The sequence below is a fragment of the Trichosurus vulpecula genome, chromosome 2, assembly GCF_011100635.1.
Source record: "Trichosurus vulpecula isolate mTriVul1 chromosome 2, mTriVul1.pri, whole genome shotgun sequence".
NCBI classification, from domain to species: Eukaryota; Metazoa; Chordata; class Mammalia; order Diprotodontia; family Phalangeridae; genus Trichosurus; species Trichosurus vulpecula.
In genome coordinates, this window is record NC_050574.1 from 148,716,484 (window position 1) to 148,733,142 (window position 16,659).

The following is a 16,659-nucleotide window of genomic DNA, read 5'->3' on the forward strand; positions in this document are numbered from 1 at the left end:
TTAGCAACAGTGTATAATGTTGTGCTTTTAAAAACAGGCTTGATCCTCCTGCTGGAACACATTTCTCATTTCATGAAGCTATGTTAACTCTTTCAGACCACAGGAGGTGTCTTTAGTGCAATCTGACAATTGTTTACCTCATTGCCACCAACAAGTCTGTAAACATTTGTAAAAAAGGATTTTTATTGTACATCATACATAGAAGGGATTCAATCCCATTTTACAAGGAGATGAACTCTAAGATGTCTTTCAGGTCTAGGAATTAGCATAGTACAGTCAGCAGGGGTGGGGAACCTGCAACCTCAAGACCACATGTGGCCCTCTAGGTCCTCTGTGCAGCCCTTTGACTCAATCCAAACTTCACAGAACAAAGCAGTTTGGACTGAGTCAAAGGGCCGCACTTGAGGACCTAGAGGGCCACACGTGGTGAGGCTGCAGGTTCCTCACCCCTGGATAGTGGAAAGGAGCTCAGGGTTTGAGTCTCAGAATGTGAGCTCAGATAAGTCAGTTGAACTCTCTGAGCTTCAATTTCTTACCTATTAAATGAGAATTATAACACTTTGTATTATCTACCTCACAGGGTTGTTGTGATGGTTAAATTATATTATAATGCTTATACTGCTTATCTCACAAGGCTGGTAGGAGGATTAAATGAGATAATTTTGGTAAAATACTTTGAAAACCTTAAAGAGCTATATAAATACGAGTTATTTGCATACAAGTGATTTACAAGAGTGCAGTGTCACACAAACAAAAGGAAGTACAGAGTAGTGGAAAAATACATCTTTAACACAGATGCCAAAGTGATTTTCCTAAAGTACAAATCTGACCATATCATTCTTTTATACAATAAACTCTGATGGTTCCCTATTGCCTCCAGGATCAAATATGAGCTCTTCTGTTTACAGTAGCTTTTGAAACCCTTCCCAACCCAGTTCCAATTTACTCTTCCAACCTTATATATATCATTCCACTTTGGATAATTATGATACATTCAAACTGACCTTCTTGCTATACCTCCCATATGACACTTCATAGACTTATCACTGTGTCTTTGTAGTGGTTGATCCCCATGCCTGTGATGTTCTCCCACCTCATCTATAACTATTCAAATCCCCTTGTTTTCTTTAAAACTCTGTTCAAACAACAATTTGTAGTTCAGTCGTTTTTGACTCTATGTGACCCCATGGACTTTGTCCATTGGATTTTCTTGGCAAAGATACTGGAGCAGCTTGCCATTTTCTTCTGCAGTGTGTTCCCATTTTACAGAAGAGGAACTGAGGCAAGTAGGAGTAAAGCTCAGGGTCACAAAGATAGCAAGTGTCTGAGGCCAAATTTGAACTCAGACTGACTCTAGGCCTGGTGCTCTATCCACTGTAACAACTATACGAAGCTTTTCTGGATCCCTCAAGATTCTAGTGATCTCTCCCACATTTACCTCATATTTCTTTTATATATATACTTCTATTATATTTAGATATAGTATATATTATATTATGTGTATGTATTATATACAATTAATGTATCATGTAATACATATATAATGATATATAATCTATTACATAAATAGATTATATATGTTGTTATATATTACCTTATGTTATATTTATATATCACATATATTCTGCACATATTTATGTACGTGTTATCACCTCCAATAGGAGTTCCTTGAAGGCAGGCACTGTCTGAGTTTGGTCTCTGTATGCCAGCATCTAACAGAGTACCTGGTATTCTATGACTCAACAATGGGGCCTGCTTACAGTTCCTGAAACACAACACTTCCCCTCCCATCTTAACTATCTTTGCACTGGCTGTTCCCCATACCTGGAAAGCTCTATCCTCTCACTTCTGCCTCTTAGTTTCTCTTACTTCAAGACTCAGCTCAAATTACATTCTCCACAGGAAACTTTTCTGGATGCCCTCAGCTACCAATGTCTTTCCCTCTCACATAGCCTTCTACTCACACTGAATACATCTTTCATGTTGCTAGTTTTTTACATGTTGTCAATCCCATTAAAATGTAAGTTCCTTGAGGAAAGGGACTTTTGGCCTTTTTTGTATCTCCAGCAGTGAGCACAGAGCTTGGCACAAATGCTTAAAAATACTTTATTGAATTAGTAGGCATTTAATTAATGCTTGTTGATTGAAAACAAATAAACAAACAAAACACTGGGCTGGATTAAAAACCTGCCTCTGATTGACTAGTTATACTTCCATGGGAAACCTTTCAGCTTGCTTCTTTATCTGTAAATGGAGGATAACAGCTGTCTTACTGGGTGGTTGTGTGGCTCACATAAGGTAATTAATGTATGTAGAATGTTCCAAGAAGCCTAAAGTGCTATAGAAGTCTCATTTATTATTATTATTTTTTTCATCTTAAAATGGACTTCAGCTGTATCATGACTTAAACAGGCTTTGTGTACAAGCTTGTCATCTAACTAGCATTTATAAAATTATTTCATTGGGGAAATTTGTTCTGAGTCACAACCAACTTACAAAGGAACATTTGGAACACATTCTGTTTATAAACTGAGGACCATTTGTACTTGTTTTCCCCCTTATTGTCCTGAGAATAGCCCTCCTATTAGCCCTTTGTTCTTCCTTTTTGTCTCTTGGATTTGAGCTTGCATCGGCTCTAAGGAGAGAATCATCTCTGCAAGACAGTGTCAAGCACACAAGGATTTTATCCATTTAGATTCTTTTTGGGAAGCAATAGAAGGGAACATTCAGCTTCAATGAGACTTCTAAACTATAGGAACACCTCTCCCCCACCTTCAAAGCATACAGGAAGCATTAGCAGTTCTTTTTTTCTGAAAGGGAGGAGCTGGTTAAACTATGATCAGTGTCACAGGGTTGGGGTTGCTGATATTCTGAACTGCATCTGGGTAAGGAATTAGAATTTTGATGATCTACAATAAGAAGATGAGAAAGCACATTTGCAAGAATGAGAAAGTATGCAAATCTAAGCAGTGTTGGCATGGAAGTGACTGTTTCAGAGGACAGCGTAACTATGGTTCAATAAATTACAATTCTTATGACAGAAAAATGCAGCCACCAATGCATAACTAATGGTGTGCCATGAAAACTGCTGTGAAACCTCAGAGTGAAGACAACTGTGGCTCAAACTGAAATTTTGGAAGACAAGGCAAGGGCAGGGAAAAAAAAAACAAACCACACACCCATAAAACCCCACAACACACGAATAAATGACATCATAAAGAGTAGGTAATAATATAAACTCTTTACAAATTTATTAAAGGAGAAGAAGATTTAAGAATTAATGAGTTGGCAAGCTAATGAATGAGGAAGAACTTTGGAATTAATAGAAACTCAAAAGTGCCTTTGGACACAGTACTAATTTCGAACGTCTGTCCTAAAGAGGAGGAGGAAGAGAAATATGGAAAGGATCACAGATTTAGAGCTAGAAAGGAATTTAGAGGGCATCTAGCACAATACCTTCATTTTATCTCTGTCTATCTGTCTTTCTACCTATTCTTGAGACTGGGTCTCCCTATCTTACACAGGCTGGAAATGCATTGACCACTCATTGACAGACCCCACTACTGATCTGCCCTGAAGCTTTGACCTGCTTTGTTTCCAACCTGGGCCACTTCTAAGCTCCTTAGGTAGCCTGGTGGTTCCAGATGCCTGGAGGCTCACTATACTGGTGCTGAACTTAATGTGCACATCTGATTGATTTTAGCCCTTCTGTAGCTCAAAACTACGGAGCTTAAGTGATTCCCCAGCCTCTTCCTCCCCTGCCATAGTAGGTGTCCTAAGTGTTAACTGCCACCCACCTCACCCACTTATTTAATAATGGAGGACTCTGAGACCTGAAGACATGAAGCAACTTGTCCATGGTTGTGCAGGTGGTAAGTGGGCAGAACTGGATTTGAATGTGATCCTATGACTGGACGTGAAGTGCTTTTCGCACTGAAGAACAAGACCTATTGAAAATAGCTATTGACAGAAGGCAGGCAAGGGAAGCCTGTGAAAATCTGAACATAGACAAATTGACAGGTTTACATGACAGTTATCTCTGGGCACGAGGGGAATTTTTCTGATGGATTGTCTGGCTTGTTTTCAATTACAATAAAAATGGAGGGAAAAAAAGAAATGTGGCATTTCTCTTCTTGCGAGTATAATCTGAAAATGATTGTTACAATATTGTCACTTCAACACATTCAATTCAGCAAACCTTTAGCTATCACCTACCATGGGCAAGACACTATTCTAGGCACTGGGGATTGCTACAAAGATGAAAAGATGACACAGCTTTTGATTTCAGCAGTGTTCTAGAAGAGCATTGAATACGCATAGAAAAATATAGTCCATTATAATAGGGGCAAGGATCATAAATCATAGAGAAGCTGAGTAGTGCAGTGGAAAGAACACTGAACTTGGGTGTACTGAGTACTGAGTCATGGGAATTGAGTTCAAATCCAAGCTCTTTCACTTGGTATCTGTGTCCTGTTATTTAACATCTGTTGGCCCCAGTTTCCTCATCTGTGAAATGAGAGGCTTGGACTACACATCCTCTAAGGTCCCTTGCAGGTGTAGACACATGATCCTATAATCCCAGAGTCAAAGGTAGGAGAGAACTAGAGACCAATTGCTCAAGGACAGAGAAATTACATTCATCTGCTTATATTAGGGAGGGTTTCATGGAAGAGGTGATAGATGAGTTTCCTCAAAGCAAGAGAAAGTGGAGGTGAGGAGTGATTGTGTTGTAGTTATGGAGCAAGGTCTCTGAAATGGAGATGAAAGACAGGATAGGGGAATAATGAGTAGTTCCATTTGGCTAGAACCTGAGGTACAAAGGGATATGGTATGTAATATGTCTGAAAAGGTAAGTTGGAACCAGACTATGTAAAGCCTTAAACACCAGAACAAAGAGATTGTGTTTTATCCTAAAGGTAACAAATAGGGAAATATTGAAAACAACATAGGGCAATGAGAAAAGTGGGGTGTGTGTGTGTGTGTGTGTGTGTGTGTGTGCGTGTGCGTGCATGTTTGTATGACAGAAAGAGAGAGAAGGGAGAGAAAGAGGGAGAGACAGACAGACAGACAGAGAGACAGACAGAGAGAGAGATAGAGACAGAGAAAGAGTGACAGAGAGAGACAGATGCAGAGACACAGAGACACAGATACAGAGACAAAGGCAGAGGCAGAGACATATGGAGAGACAAAGACACTCAGAGAGACAGAGAGAAACAGAGAGAGTTAGGAACACACACACACACACACACACACACACACACACACACACACACACACACACATACAGAAAGAGCTAGAGAGAAGCTGACAGAGACAGAAAGAGACAGGAGTCAATATTACCGAAATGTGAGCAATGAGTTTATTTTTTCTACTGCCAACTCCTTGGAAGGATGGGAGATATGGGACTCTGGGAGGTACTTTCCAAAGGAACAGGGGAAAGTCTAGGATGGATATTGACAGGAGTAGCTGAGCATTATTCTCCTGGGAGGCATTCATAGGGACTAGCCCAGATTCTGATTGCCTATTTCTTTTTCTAACAAAGAAAATGTATGCCAGAAGAGGGTCTCAGGGAGTGACTTTTTGAAGCAAGAAGCACAGTTCTTATACAAGCCAAGAGGTATGCTTCTTCACTTGGGCATGAGCCTGTGCAAAGAGGAGAAGGTGGGGGTGTGGGTGATGAAGTGTTTGGCAAAGATAATTTTTTCCCCTTCTATACCCAGTGACAAACTTCTGCAGAGCAAAGGAGACAACCAGGTTCATTTTAGGATTATTAAGGAAAAGATTCATGCCAAACATGACATCTTTCTGCAAAAGTATGTACCACTGTTAGAAGGATAACTCCTTTAGGAACTCCAGAAATGATGTAACTATATCTATGCACGTATATCTATTTATCTCAGTATTGGTAAAGAATATGGATGCATCCTTGGTGAAAATTATAAAAACAGTCTCATGATCCTAAAGTATGGGGAATACACTCAAGAAAAGGGTCTCCACCACTTTAAGTATTTATTTGGATGAAATAGATCAGGTACTTTTATTTGATGCTCTTATTCTGTCCTCATGATCATTTATAAGCATGGCATTAATAAAATATGTAGTTGGTTCTAATTTGGGAGTTGCAAAAAAGAGCAATAAGGGATAGGACTTAATATTAATTGACCTGAACAGTTTATAAATATGCACAGCAAATTGCCAAATATGATTCAGCTTCTAAAAATGAAAGCTATTAAATTTTGAGAAAAGCAATCTGAGACCATGGTCTACACACCAGGCATGCCATTTGCATTCCTAACTGTTGCTACTTGTTGGCACGGGCTGGGTGTATGTGTGGGAGTTCTTGCTGATTAAAGTGGAATTTTTAATAAAGATTGCAGGAAACCCAGGGTCTCCCAAATAGCATATGAATTTAAGTGAGGGACGAGAAATACTGCCTTTTAGGAAATGCCCCAGTGAAGTTAGATAGAAACTACTCGTCTTAATGAGGTGTAGACCTTTCTCCCACAATTTTCTCTGGCCCTTTCTAGGAAGCATATCTGACCAAGTAAGAAAGAAAGCTCCCTTCATCTCTTACGAGTTGTTTAGAAGAATTTGTATTTGTGCTTAACTTATTTTTACTCCATTGATTACTTGTGTCTTTGCAGTTTTTGGAGTCCTTTGTCCCTTCTTAATCCAGATAAGAATGCAAAGTTTGGAATAAAAGTCTATACTTCTTGTTTTCAAGATAAAACAGACTGACTCACATTTTATCTTGTATAGCTAAAACTTCTATTTCTTTTTGTTGATTAATTCAAGATTGGTTTATTGCCTTTATACTTCTTGATTTTGGACAAAAAAGAAGCAAAAGTTTGTCATGCTAGAACAGTTTCCTTCTATTCCTTGAAATTTATCATTCTTCTCAAGTCTCATCTAGAAGTGAGAAGCCTGGATCACCTCCCTTAAAGAGTGATCTGGATCCTCCATCCTTGGTGTTAATACTTAAGATCCCCAGATTTCAGACCTGAACTTCTGACTCTTAGTTCTTCATGTTCTCACGTCACAGTAAGTTCTTCATGCTCTCTGCTGCCCCATAACTCATACTCTTCAGTGAGAGAAGGTATCTAACTGAGTCTTTAGTGTGTAGGCATGATAGAAAGACAAAATTTTGACCAAATTGCTCCCCTAAATTTTACAGCATACGCTGGTTGGAAGGGAACATTTTTACCCATGAATGGTTTTGTGGGGATGAAAAAACCCACAGAGAAGGAAAGAATTGAGTGTTGAAGGAGATGTGTTCTGAGGATACCTTATCTTACTACCCTAAAGTGAATGAAATCAGGGTATTCAGATGATCAGAGATTTAGAAGCCAGAAAGTCCAACCTTCTCATTTTAGAGATGAGGAAACTTAGACTCTGGGAGGTTAAAATATGATTTGCTTAAGGTCATACAGGTGCCAGTGTCTAAATCCAGGTATTTTAAGTCCAAATACAATGCTCTTTCCACTGAACCATGTTGCTTCCTATCCAGGCTCAGGGGAAGACTCATGTCAGTTAGTCAATAAATGTTTATTAAAGTTTTACTATGTGCCAGGAACTGTGCTATGTGCTGAGCATTCAGAGAAAGGTAAAAGATAGTCCGTACTCCCAGTCTAATGGGAGAGACAATATGCAAACAACTATGTATGAACAAGCCAAATACAAAGGGAATTTCTTTATACTAAAAATAAGTAACAGATGGGAGGCAATAGAATTAAGGGAGATCAAGAAGGCTTCCTGTGGAAGGTGGGATTTTAAATGGAATTTAAAGGAAACGAGGGGAGCCAGGAAGTAGAGCTCAGTAAGGAGAGCATTACAATCAAATGAAGCCAATGAAAATGCCTGGTGTTTGGAGATTGACAGTCTTGTTCAAGGAGTAATAATAAGGCAAGTGTTAGTAGATGACTGAGTGTGAGTGGTCAGGAGGAGTATAACTGGTTGTGTTGGCAACCAAAAATGGGCTCCTTAGCACTTAGTCAACAAGTGCCCTTGAATAGTTTGGCTTTTTCCCCTGAACTAACTGAATGCTGTCTGTATGTTGGATTGGAGTAAGCTTGTCGTGTCGGCCCCTTCACCGTGCTTCCCTTGCTTAAGCAGATTGAAAGAACCTGTGCTTTCCCCGGCATACCTTACACCCCCACAGAAGCCGGATGGTTAAAAACAGCTTCCGTTGGAGCCAGAGGCTGCTACAGCTACAGCCAAAGCTGAAGTAGGAGCTGCTGGTAGCAGAGCTGACCTACGTGAGGATTGAGGAGTACTGAACAAGGACTCGAGGCCAGTGGGTAATCTTTTTACCGTAGAAGGGAAGCATGTGTATGATTTTGCTTTATACCATCATGCTTCTCTGTGGCCTCCTGGTTACTCTTGTGAGGTGGACTTATTGGGCCTGGAAGCTTTTGATCAAAATATCAAAATGGGGATGCTGGTTTGTGGGTTGGTTACTGTGGAGCCTAAATATATGCTTTGATTCTTCTGCCTCCTTCTTTGAAGATTCCTTATATCTCGCAGTTCCGAACCTTTCAGAAATATATATGATCCTCTTTGAAATTATAAATTCTGCCCTCCTAATACACTGATGGAAGACTGAAAATGTATGTGGGAGGGGGCAGGTTATGAAAGGCTTTGAAACCCAACAGAGGATTTTTTTATTTGATCCTGAAAATGATAGGATGCCACTGGAATTTATTGTTCTAGTCTAATTATGAGACATGAAGAGTCTGTATTGAATGAATACCCATAAGGAGTTCCTTCAGAATTTAGCATTTAAAATTTCAATCCTTAGACCCAAATTGTTACATTATACTCTGTGATAGTTTAACGCTGCCTAATCTCTGTACTCATGCATCTGTCTAATAAAAACGATTGTCAAAGAATTTTATGATGATGGATTCACCAACATTTTAATAAATCCTATGATAAGCAATATTAAACTGATGCTGCAGTATTGCCTTTTAAGGCATGATAATCTTACTAATGGCCAGAAATTATATAAAAAGTTTTTTTGAATGCCTTCTGCTGATCTCTCTCTCTCTCTCTCTCTCTCTCTCTCTCTCTCTCCTTTCTCTCTCTGTCTCTGTCTCTCTGTTTCTCTCTCCTCTTGCTCTACACACATATGTATGTATGTATGCATGTATGTATACACATACAGGAGAAGTTAGAGGTTATTAGTTAGAAGTATTCCAAGTGGAAATTTGTAAGCATTTTTATGTTTGTAGATGTTATACTGGTACTTGAGATGACTGTATATGAAGATACTGCTACCAATGGGAATTATTTTTGCATATGAAATGAAGAAGAGAAACTCAAGCCCTGCAGTCTTTTCCTTGTGAACGGTTCACTAATTTTTGGGTCACCTGTCACTGCTTTTAATTGGCTCTTGTAAAGTTCACAAATGCAGTAACAATTTTGGTGAAATGAAACCATCTTGTGTCTGAGTGCCGGTGCTACCATTATTTGTTCGTCACTATGACATCCCAGTAACGTAATCATGTTTCACTGACCCTGAAGATGTCTTTCACTGCCTTTTCTTCCATCCAGAATGTGGCAGCTTTTGCTTTGCTCTCTTCTCTGACCCAACCACCTTACATGATCTCCTTGGTGAAGTTGATTTGGACAGTATCAGCTTCTCTGCTTGAGAGAGATACCTTCCACATACATAATTTGAAAAAGGCTGAGAAAGAACAGAAGCATGGCCTATTTATGAAAACTAAGATTCAGGTAAAAGAAGCGTTTTGAGAAGTAATCTCACAGGAGAACAGAGAAGACACTAACCTTGTAGCCCACTACTTCTGATTCATTTGCTAATGGCCTGACAGGTTCCCAGCCAAGAGAAACCTGAGAGCCTTGCTGTTCCCACATAATGTTGCTTGGTGCTTGGCTAGGAGCTGAAAAATAAAAGTAAAAGTAAGTTGACAGGATGCATTTAAATACATTTCTTCATTTTAATTTTGGTATTTCAATGTTTTATTGTGCTTATGGTCGGATGACATTATAGGCTTCTTTCCAGCTGGAGTTGGATAAGGTGTTTTTTTTGCTCCAGGAGTGTCATTTTAATAGCTACTCTGCTGAGCTTATGAACCTGAATCCTTTTATCTCCCTTCTGTGTCAAAACCGCTTAGCCTTGTTTCACAGGAAGATAACCTTTGTCTATTGTGAATGCAAAATTTCCTGTTATTCTTTTGGAATTCAGATCTAAGCATCGAGGCAAGACTATGAATCAAAATGACCCTCCAACCCTGTTTAGTATGTAGCCCATGTGGAATCCAGATCTGCTGAAGATGTTTTTCCCTTTTCTGAAAAGAACAAGGAGCCCAGGTTACTTACGAGATTTCTTGGTGGCTGCCCTCACTTCACTGCTAGGTGGTCCATATCCAGCACCATTGTATGCCCTCACTGTCAGATGATACAGTGTATTTCCTTCTAATCCTGTCAGAATGATAGATGACTCATTCCCCGCAGTTTTGACTGTTTCAGCTGCTTCTTCTTGCTCCATATCTTTCCAGTAACCCACCTGTTGACAAATCATAATGAGACAGATTAATTTACGACACTTCCCCCATGCTCAGGAGGGCTTGCAACTTTCTTAGACATTGCTGAATATCTATATATTGTAAAATCTCTTTTGTCATCACACACACACACACACACACACACACACATAAACACACACTCACATAGACCCTGAGAAAAATCACTGAAATCATAGCCTTTGCTGTTCCTTTTCTAACAGCATGCATATCTGCCTCTTTCACACATGTGGGGAGTCATTATGTCACATGAGTGCTTAGCAGATCAATGCAATACACTGCCCAGCAGCCTGCTGGCATGAGGTGCTGGGACTAGCTATGTGGAACAGCAAAGCATAAATGCTGACAGAAAATCAAAAGTACTTCAAAGAAACTGAAGGCAAGCTCACCTCTCATAGGTCATTGGGGGCATTTACCATGCAAAGCCAAGAAACTTTGAATGAATCAGCTGGAAAAGAGACCTAAGCAATGTTTCATTTCAGGTTCTGACTAAAGAACAGCCCCCAAATCTGTGTCAGGATAATGAATAAGAGCTAACAGAATACCTTAGGATATCCTGTAGCAGGTTAGTCTTAGAGAAATAGCATCGCTACCCAACAGAAAAAGGGAAGGATATTTACTTGCTAGTCTTCTGGAACATGTTTCTGTCAAGTACAATTTGTCATAAGCACCTTGTTCTTTTCTTTACCCCAAAGTCAAGATGACCTCTCTGGGGAACAAGTTCTTGATTGCTTGTCTTTGTACGAAATTTGCTCTTTTTGTGATACTGAATTACCCGTCTCTAATGAACAAAGTCTTATTCTTGTTCAGACAAAAAAAGTTTATCTCATAAAAGAGATTATTTTTCTAGCTGACCTACCAAAGCACTGAACCTAAACCAATGCAAATGAGACAACCTAATTCATATGTGAATTACTCCCAAGGCTATATTGAGAGCTCTGACCCTTGTCTTGAACTAAGACTTGTTTGTTCCCAGCTACTTGCTGGACAGGTCCACTTGGAAGTCCCAAATAATAACTCACATTTCCTAAACTCTTTTAGGTAGGCAAAGGCAATTCGAACTCAGCAGGTCTAAAGTCAAACTGTTCAGTACCATCCTCCCAGCCCTCCAACCTGCTCCTCCCCCGACTCCATCATTAACGGTACCGCCACTGACCCAGTCCTAGTTTCAAGCCTTCTGAGTCACCTTGGATTCTTATCTTTCCTTCTTTTGTCCTGCTGAAGTATGTGAGGTCATGGCATGAGTTCATGGAATTAGCAAAGACCTGATTTCTATTCCTGGGCTTTGACACTTACTGGTTTTGTGATTTCTGCAAGTCATTTATCTTTTCTAAGTCTCACTTTCCTCATCTCTAAAATGGGAATAGTAATACCTGCATCCCCTTTCTTTTAGGATTGTCCTGATGAAAATGCTTTGCAAGACTTAAAGAACATTATAAGAGTGACAAGATAGTGTTATCATTATCACACCCCTTCTTACTTTGATTGATGGTGTAGCAATCACAAAATCCTACTGATTTGATTTTTTCCGCTTGCATCCGTCTCATACTTTTCATTTCTCCAGTCAAAAACCTCAGTTAAGGTTCTTATTACCTCTTCCCTGGATAATTATAGCTCCTGACTAGGCTCTCCACTACAACCCATCTTAAACACTGTTACCCAGATTAAACTTTCTAAAGTTTCATTTCTAAATGGGTCATTCCTCTGCTCAGAAACCTTACATGGTTGCCATTTTTCCTACTTAGCTAAAGTACATACTTCTTATCTAGTCACTAGTTGCTTTATAATCGGGAAACATATTATCTGCTCTCATTAACATACCTTATGCTTCAGCCAAATTTGTGTGCTTCCCATTCCGCAAATATATCCATGCTTTCCTGCTTCCATTCATTTGCTCTTATTCTTTCCTATACTTGGAATATCTTGTTGACCATCTCCATTTATTGAAGTCCTTCTTATCTTTTAAGGGTTAACTCCAAATACACCTACTTCATTAAACCTCCCCTGATTTTTCCTTTCTTCATACTCTCATAGAGTGGTGTTTCAAATCCTCTCACAGAATTATGGCGCTTTCCTTAGAGATTATCTTATTTATTTGTTTCTCCCACCATTGCTAAAAATGCTTTACTCAGAGCAGGTACTCAATAAATGCTTGTTAAGTGCATGAATATGTCTCCATCCTATCACTACTTTGAATAGAAGGGGAAGACAATTAGGCAGTCACTCAACCAATAAGCAAATTTATTAAGGACTTACTGTGTGCAAGGCACTGCCCCAAGCACTGAGGATATAGAGAAAAAAAAATATTCACTGCTCACAAGGAGCTTACACTCTTGATTTCCAGGCAAATCATTAACCAGGAAAAAACTGGACCCAAAGTGAATATATAAGTGCTGGGCAGTATGAGAATTCACTTAGTCCCGGAACAAGTTCATTATTTCTTTCCTCAGTGGCATGCTCTCATTGCTCTGTGGTTTATTTATTTATTTTTAAATGGGTCAGGCTATCTGGAAAATAATTAAATATATATTTTGGATAGCCAGAGCATGATTAAATATAATATTCAGCAGGCTATATTTAGACTTTTGCCTTCTGGCCTTCTTTTAATATTAAACATTTAATATACTGATTAATCACTATAAATCTAAGCCTCTTAAGCTGAAGAAAAATGTTTTCTAATATCCGATTTTCGGGGGATAAAAATCCAGGTTATAGGAGAGGAAACCCAGGGGGAAAACTCTAGAATCTACAAACCATTCCTCTTTGTATCATGGTAGACTGAAATATGAGAAACTTCTATTTCAGTGCTAAATGATGAACTATTTTTAGTAGAGATCCACCCTTTGAACTGTCTAGTCTATGATACATACTAGCTTTGAGGTCTCTGGCAAGTCCCTAATTTCTCATTTCCCTGGCAATTCTCTGAGATCGTAAGTTGCATGCGAGTTGCCTATTGATAAAGAGAGTTTAGTTACACCAATGAAATAACAGAAATGTTCTTCTCCCATTCCCTCACCCCACCAAAGAAAAATATGAAGTAATTTCCAGTGGGGAGGGTGCTAGTAATAGAGAGGATGAGGATGGGCTTGTGTAGGAGGGAGTTAAGCAAAGCCTTGAAGAAAGTAATGATTTTCATGAGGCAACTGGGGAATAGATTCTAGGCATTGGGGAAAGGCACAGAGAGAGGAGGAGGAATGCTATGTAACCAATAGAGAAAGTAAGCTAGTTTGGTTGAAACATAGCATGTCCCCACTAAATCTTCTATAGGCAAAAAGTCCTCAGTTCCTTCATATATGAATTGAGCTTCCTCTTAGAATGGGTGCTCTTTCAGACCAAGCTTCCTCTTCCTGTTCAAATACATGCCTAATAGTGGGCCATTTAACAAATCCCTTTTTGTTTTAGAAGTTCTTGTGACCCAGGTTATTGGCGTAGCTGAGGAAATATATGCCCTGGAGACAACAGCAATGGATATCTTTTCATGATGGTTCAGTGGCTTTCTATTTATCCATCTGTATTCTAGTTGCTGAGTCATCCTTTTGAGTCCTTACCCCTCTTCTGGTAGTAGGGGAGGAAGGTTAATGTTTAGATTTCATGTTTCAAAATTGACCAATCCTTTCCTTCCCCTCCTCACTATTTTGGTACATTACATAAATAATAGTAACAAACAATCTTCTCTTCCCTAAAGAAAAGTCTTTACCACTACCAATATTTATATAAGTCCTATGTCGTCCAACCAATATGCTTCATGTAACCTTTCCTTTTGGCTACAGAACTCTTCATCACTCTGCATTGTTTCTGCCCTTTCATTTCAATTGCTCTAGTGAACTTTATATGTAGCCGACCTTGAAGATATTCCAGGATCATTAGAATATAAACTCCTTGAGGGCAAGGACTGTTTTTGCTTTTTCTTTATATTCCCAGTGCTTAGCTCAGTGCACTTTAGGACCATTCTAAGAAGTTGGAACCCCAAGTTATGTCTCCTCTAGCCTCTCTACTCATATAACATCTAAGATCAGATAGGTTCTCTTGCTGAGAATTTGAAAATATGATCATCATTTGAAGGCAGGGCATTTTATTAGCAAGGGCATTCCTTGCTTGTTTGGATTTGGCAGAACCCCAGTCTCCAGACCTGAATGCTGTGTTAGGCACAATTATTCAATTTGCACTTCATGATTGGTACTTGTTGGCACACACCAATATGATGTTTCATATATTATAATTGTTTCGTGCCCTGTAGATGTTCATACTCCGAAGGGTAGAATTAGAAAAAAATCAAATTAGGTAAATAAACGATGCTTAGTCATTCTTTTTAATATTGGTGAGACTGTTGAACATTAGGTTGGGGGGGTTGAGATAAAAACAGTTTACAGTGGAATAAAAATAGATGAGAATAATTTATTGAAGAGCTTGTATTTATTTATCCCAGAAGATGTCACTACTGTCCAAAGAAGATAATATTGAAGAGGGCTAGAAATAGAATGGGGTTTCTTATTTTGATTTTTGGGTTCATTTCTATCTTTCCCCCAGTTATTCCATGGGATAACATCTAGAGGGAGAAACAATTATGGGAGTATATTTTGTATTTAATGTGCACGAATATGGAGGTTTGATTGAAAAAAAATTTAATTAGAAGAATAAATGCAGAGTTTCAGGATAGAAAGCTCTTTCAGCCTAAAAATGGCTATTTTTTTCCACCTGATACAATGATACAGTGATTGAAGAAGAGGGGAATTCTTATTTGAGATGGTGACTCTAAAGTGATTTAGCCTTTAGTGAAGTGAAAATGTAGAAGCAACATGGCATAAAGGGTAGCATGCTAGGCTTAGAATAATAAAGACCTGAGTTTAAATCCTACACCTGACATTTTCTAGCTGTATAAGTCTGGACAAATCACTTAATCTCTAGGTGTTTCAAGAATTTCCCTAGAATTTATCTATTATGTCATAAACTGGTTATAAGTTGATAGAGGTAATTCCACCTGTGAACAAGAGTGCATAGATCCTTTGAGCATTCATGTGAAACAAAAATAACATTAACATCTCTGGAATAGCATCCTCCAAAGTGGGTGGGGGAGGGAGGATGAGAAATGAACTATCTGGACTTCTTAATGGGATATAGTATTATAACGGTATGCTTTTCCTTTCATATTGGGTGAAGTAGCTTATTTTTTAAAAACACATTACTTTAACCTTAATTTGAAAATAAAATAAAAAGGAAGGTTGACAATGACTTTATCACTATGTATCAGGCCATTACTGTAAATCCATGACTGTGTGGTCTTATCTCCATTGGAAATGAATAGAATAGTGTGCACCTAGGGACCGATAATCATAGTAGCTTGAAATTCATCTGCTGCTGTAACCCAGTGGAACTTTAAACCTTACTTAAAGGTAGAGATACTGTACTTTATAACCATTCATATAACTTCTGTAACCAGGGGAATGGGACTTAAGGCTCCTTATGTACAGAAAACTAAGTGAAGATAAGGGCTTGAAATTATTGACGACCAAGTCTCCAGGAGAGGCATGTGTTTAATACCTAGACTCAGCCAATGCAAGACATTTGGGTGCTATAAGAAGTATTTGAAAATTGTGCTTCTTGTATATTGTTGCCCACTGGAGGCTTTAAGTCTCCATTGTAACATACATAAGAATAGTAATAACATTTATGCGATGTTTTAAGGTTTTCAAAGCCCTTTATGTGCATCATCTCATTTTATAGATGAGAAAACTGAGTCTGAGAGAGGATGTTATATGATTAGTAAGTGTTAGAAGCAGTTTTAAAAGTCTTTCCTGACTCCATGTCAATTTATCTTAAATGATGGCATCTTAAAATAAACGAATTGTTCAGTCGTTTTTCCAACTCACTATGACCTCATTTTGGGGTTTTCTTGGCAGAGATGTTAGACTGGTTTGCCATTTCCTTCTCCAACTCATTTTACAGATGAGGAAACTGAGGCAAACGAGATTGTGTCTGAGGCCAGATTTTGAACTCAGGAAGATGAGTCTCTTTGACTCCAGGTCTGGTACTCTATCCACTGTGCCACCTAGATGCCACCCCCCAAAATAATATAAAGAATATAATATTCTAGAATTTAAATGCTGTGTGTGAATTTATA

General features: G+C 38.7%; 1 protein-coding gene across 1 annotated transcript in view; it reads right to left on the reverse strand.

Moving 5' to 3' along the window:
- Positions 1 to 16,659, reverse strand: part of CNTN5 (contactin 5) — a 578,245-nt gene that overhangs the window by 11,450 nt on the left and 550,136 nt on the right. The window contains exons 18-19 of the mRNA XM_036743961.1: positions 10,339 to 10,525; positions 9,787 to 9,899 (exon numbers count right to left, since the gene is read on the reverse strand). Of these exons, the coding sequence (XP_036599856.1) occupies positions 9,787 to 9,899; positions 10,339 to 10,525 (300 nt within the window). The remainder of the gene's footprint in view (positions 1 to 9,786; positions 9,900 to 10,338; positions 10,526 to 16,659) is intronic.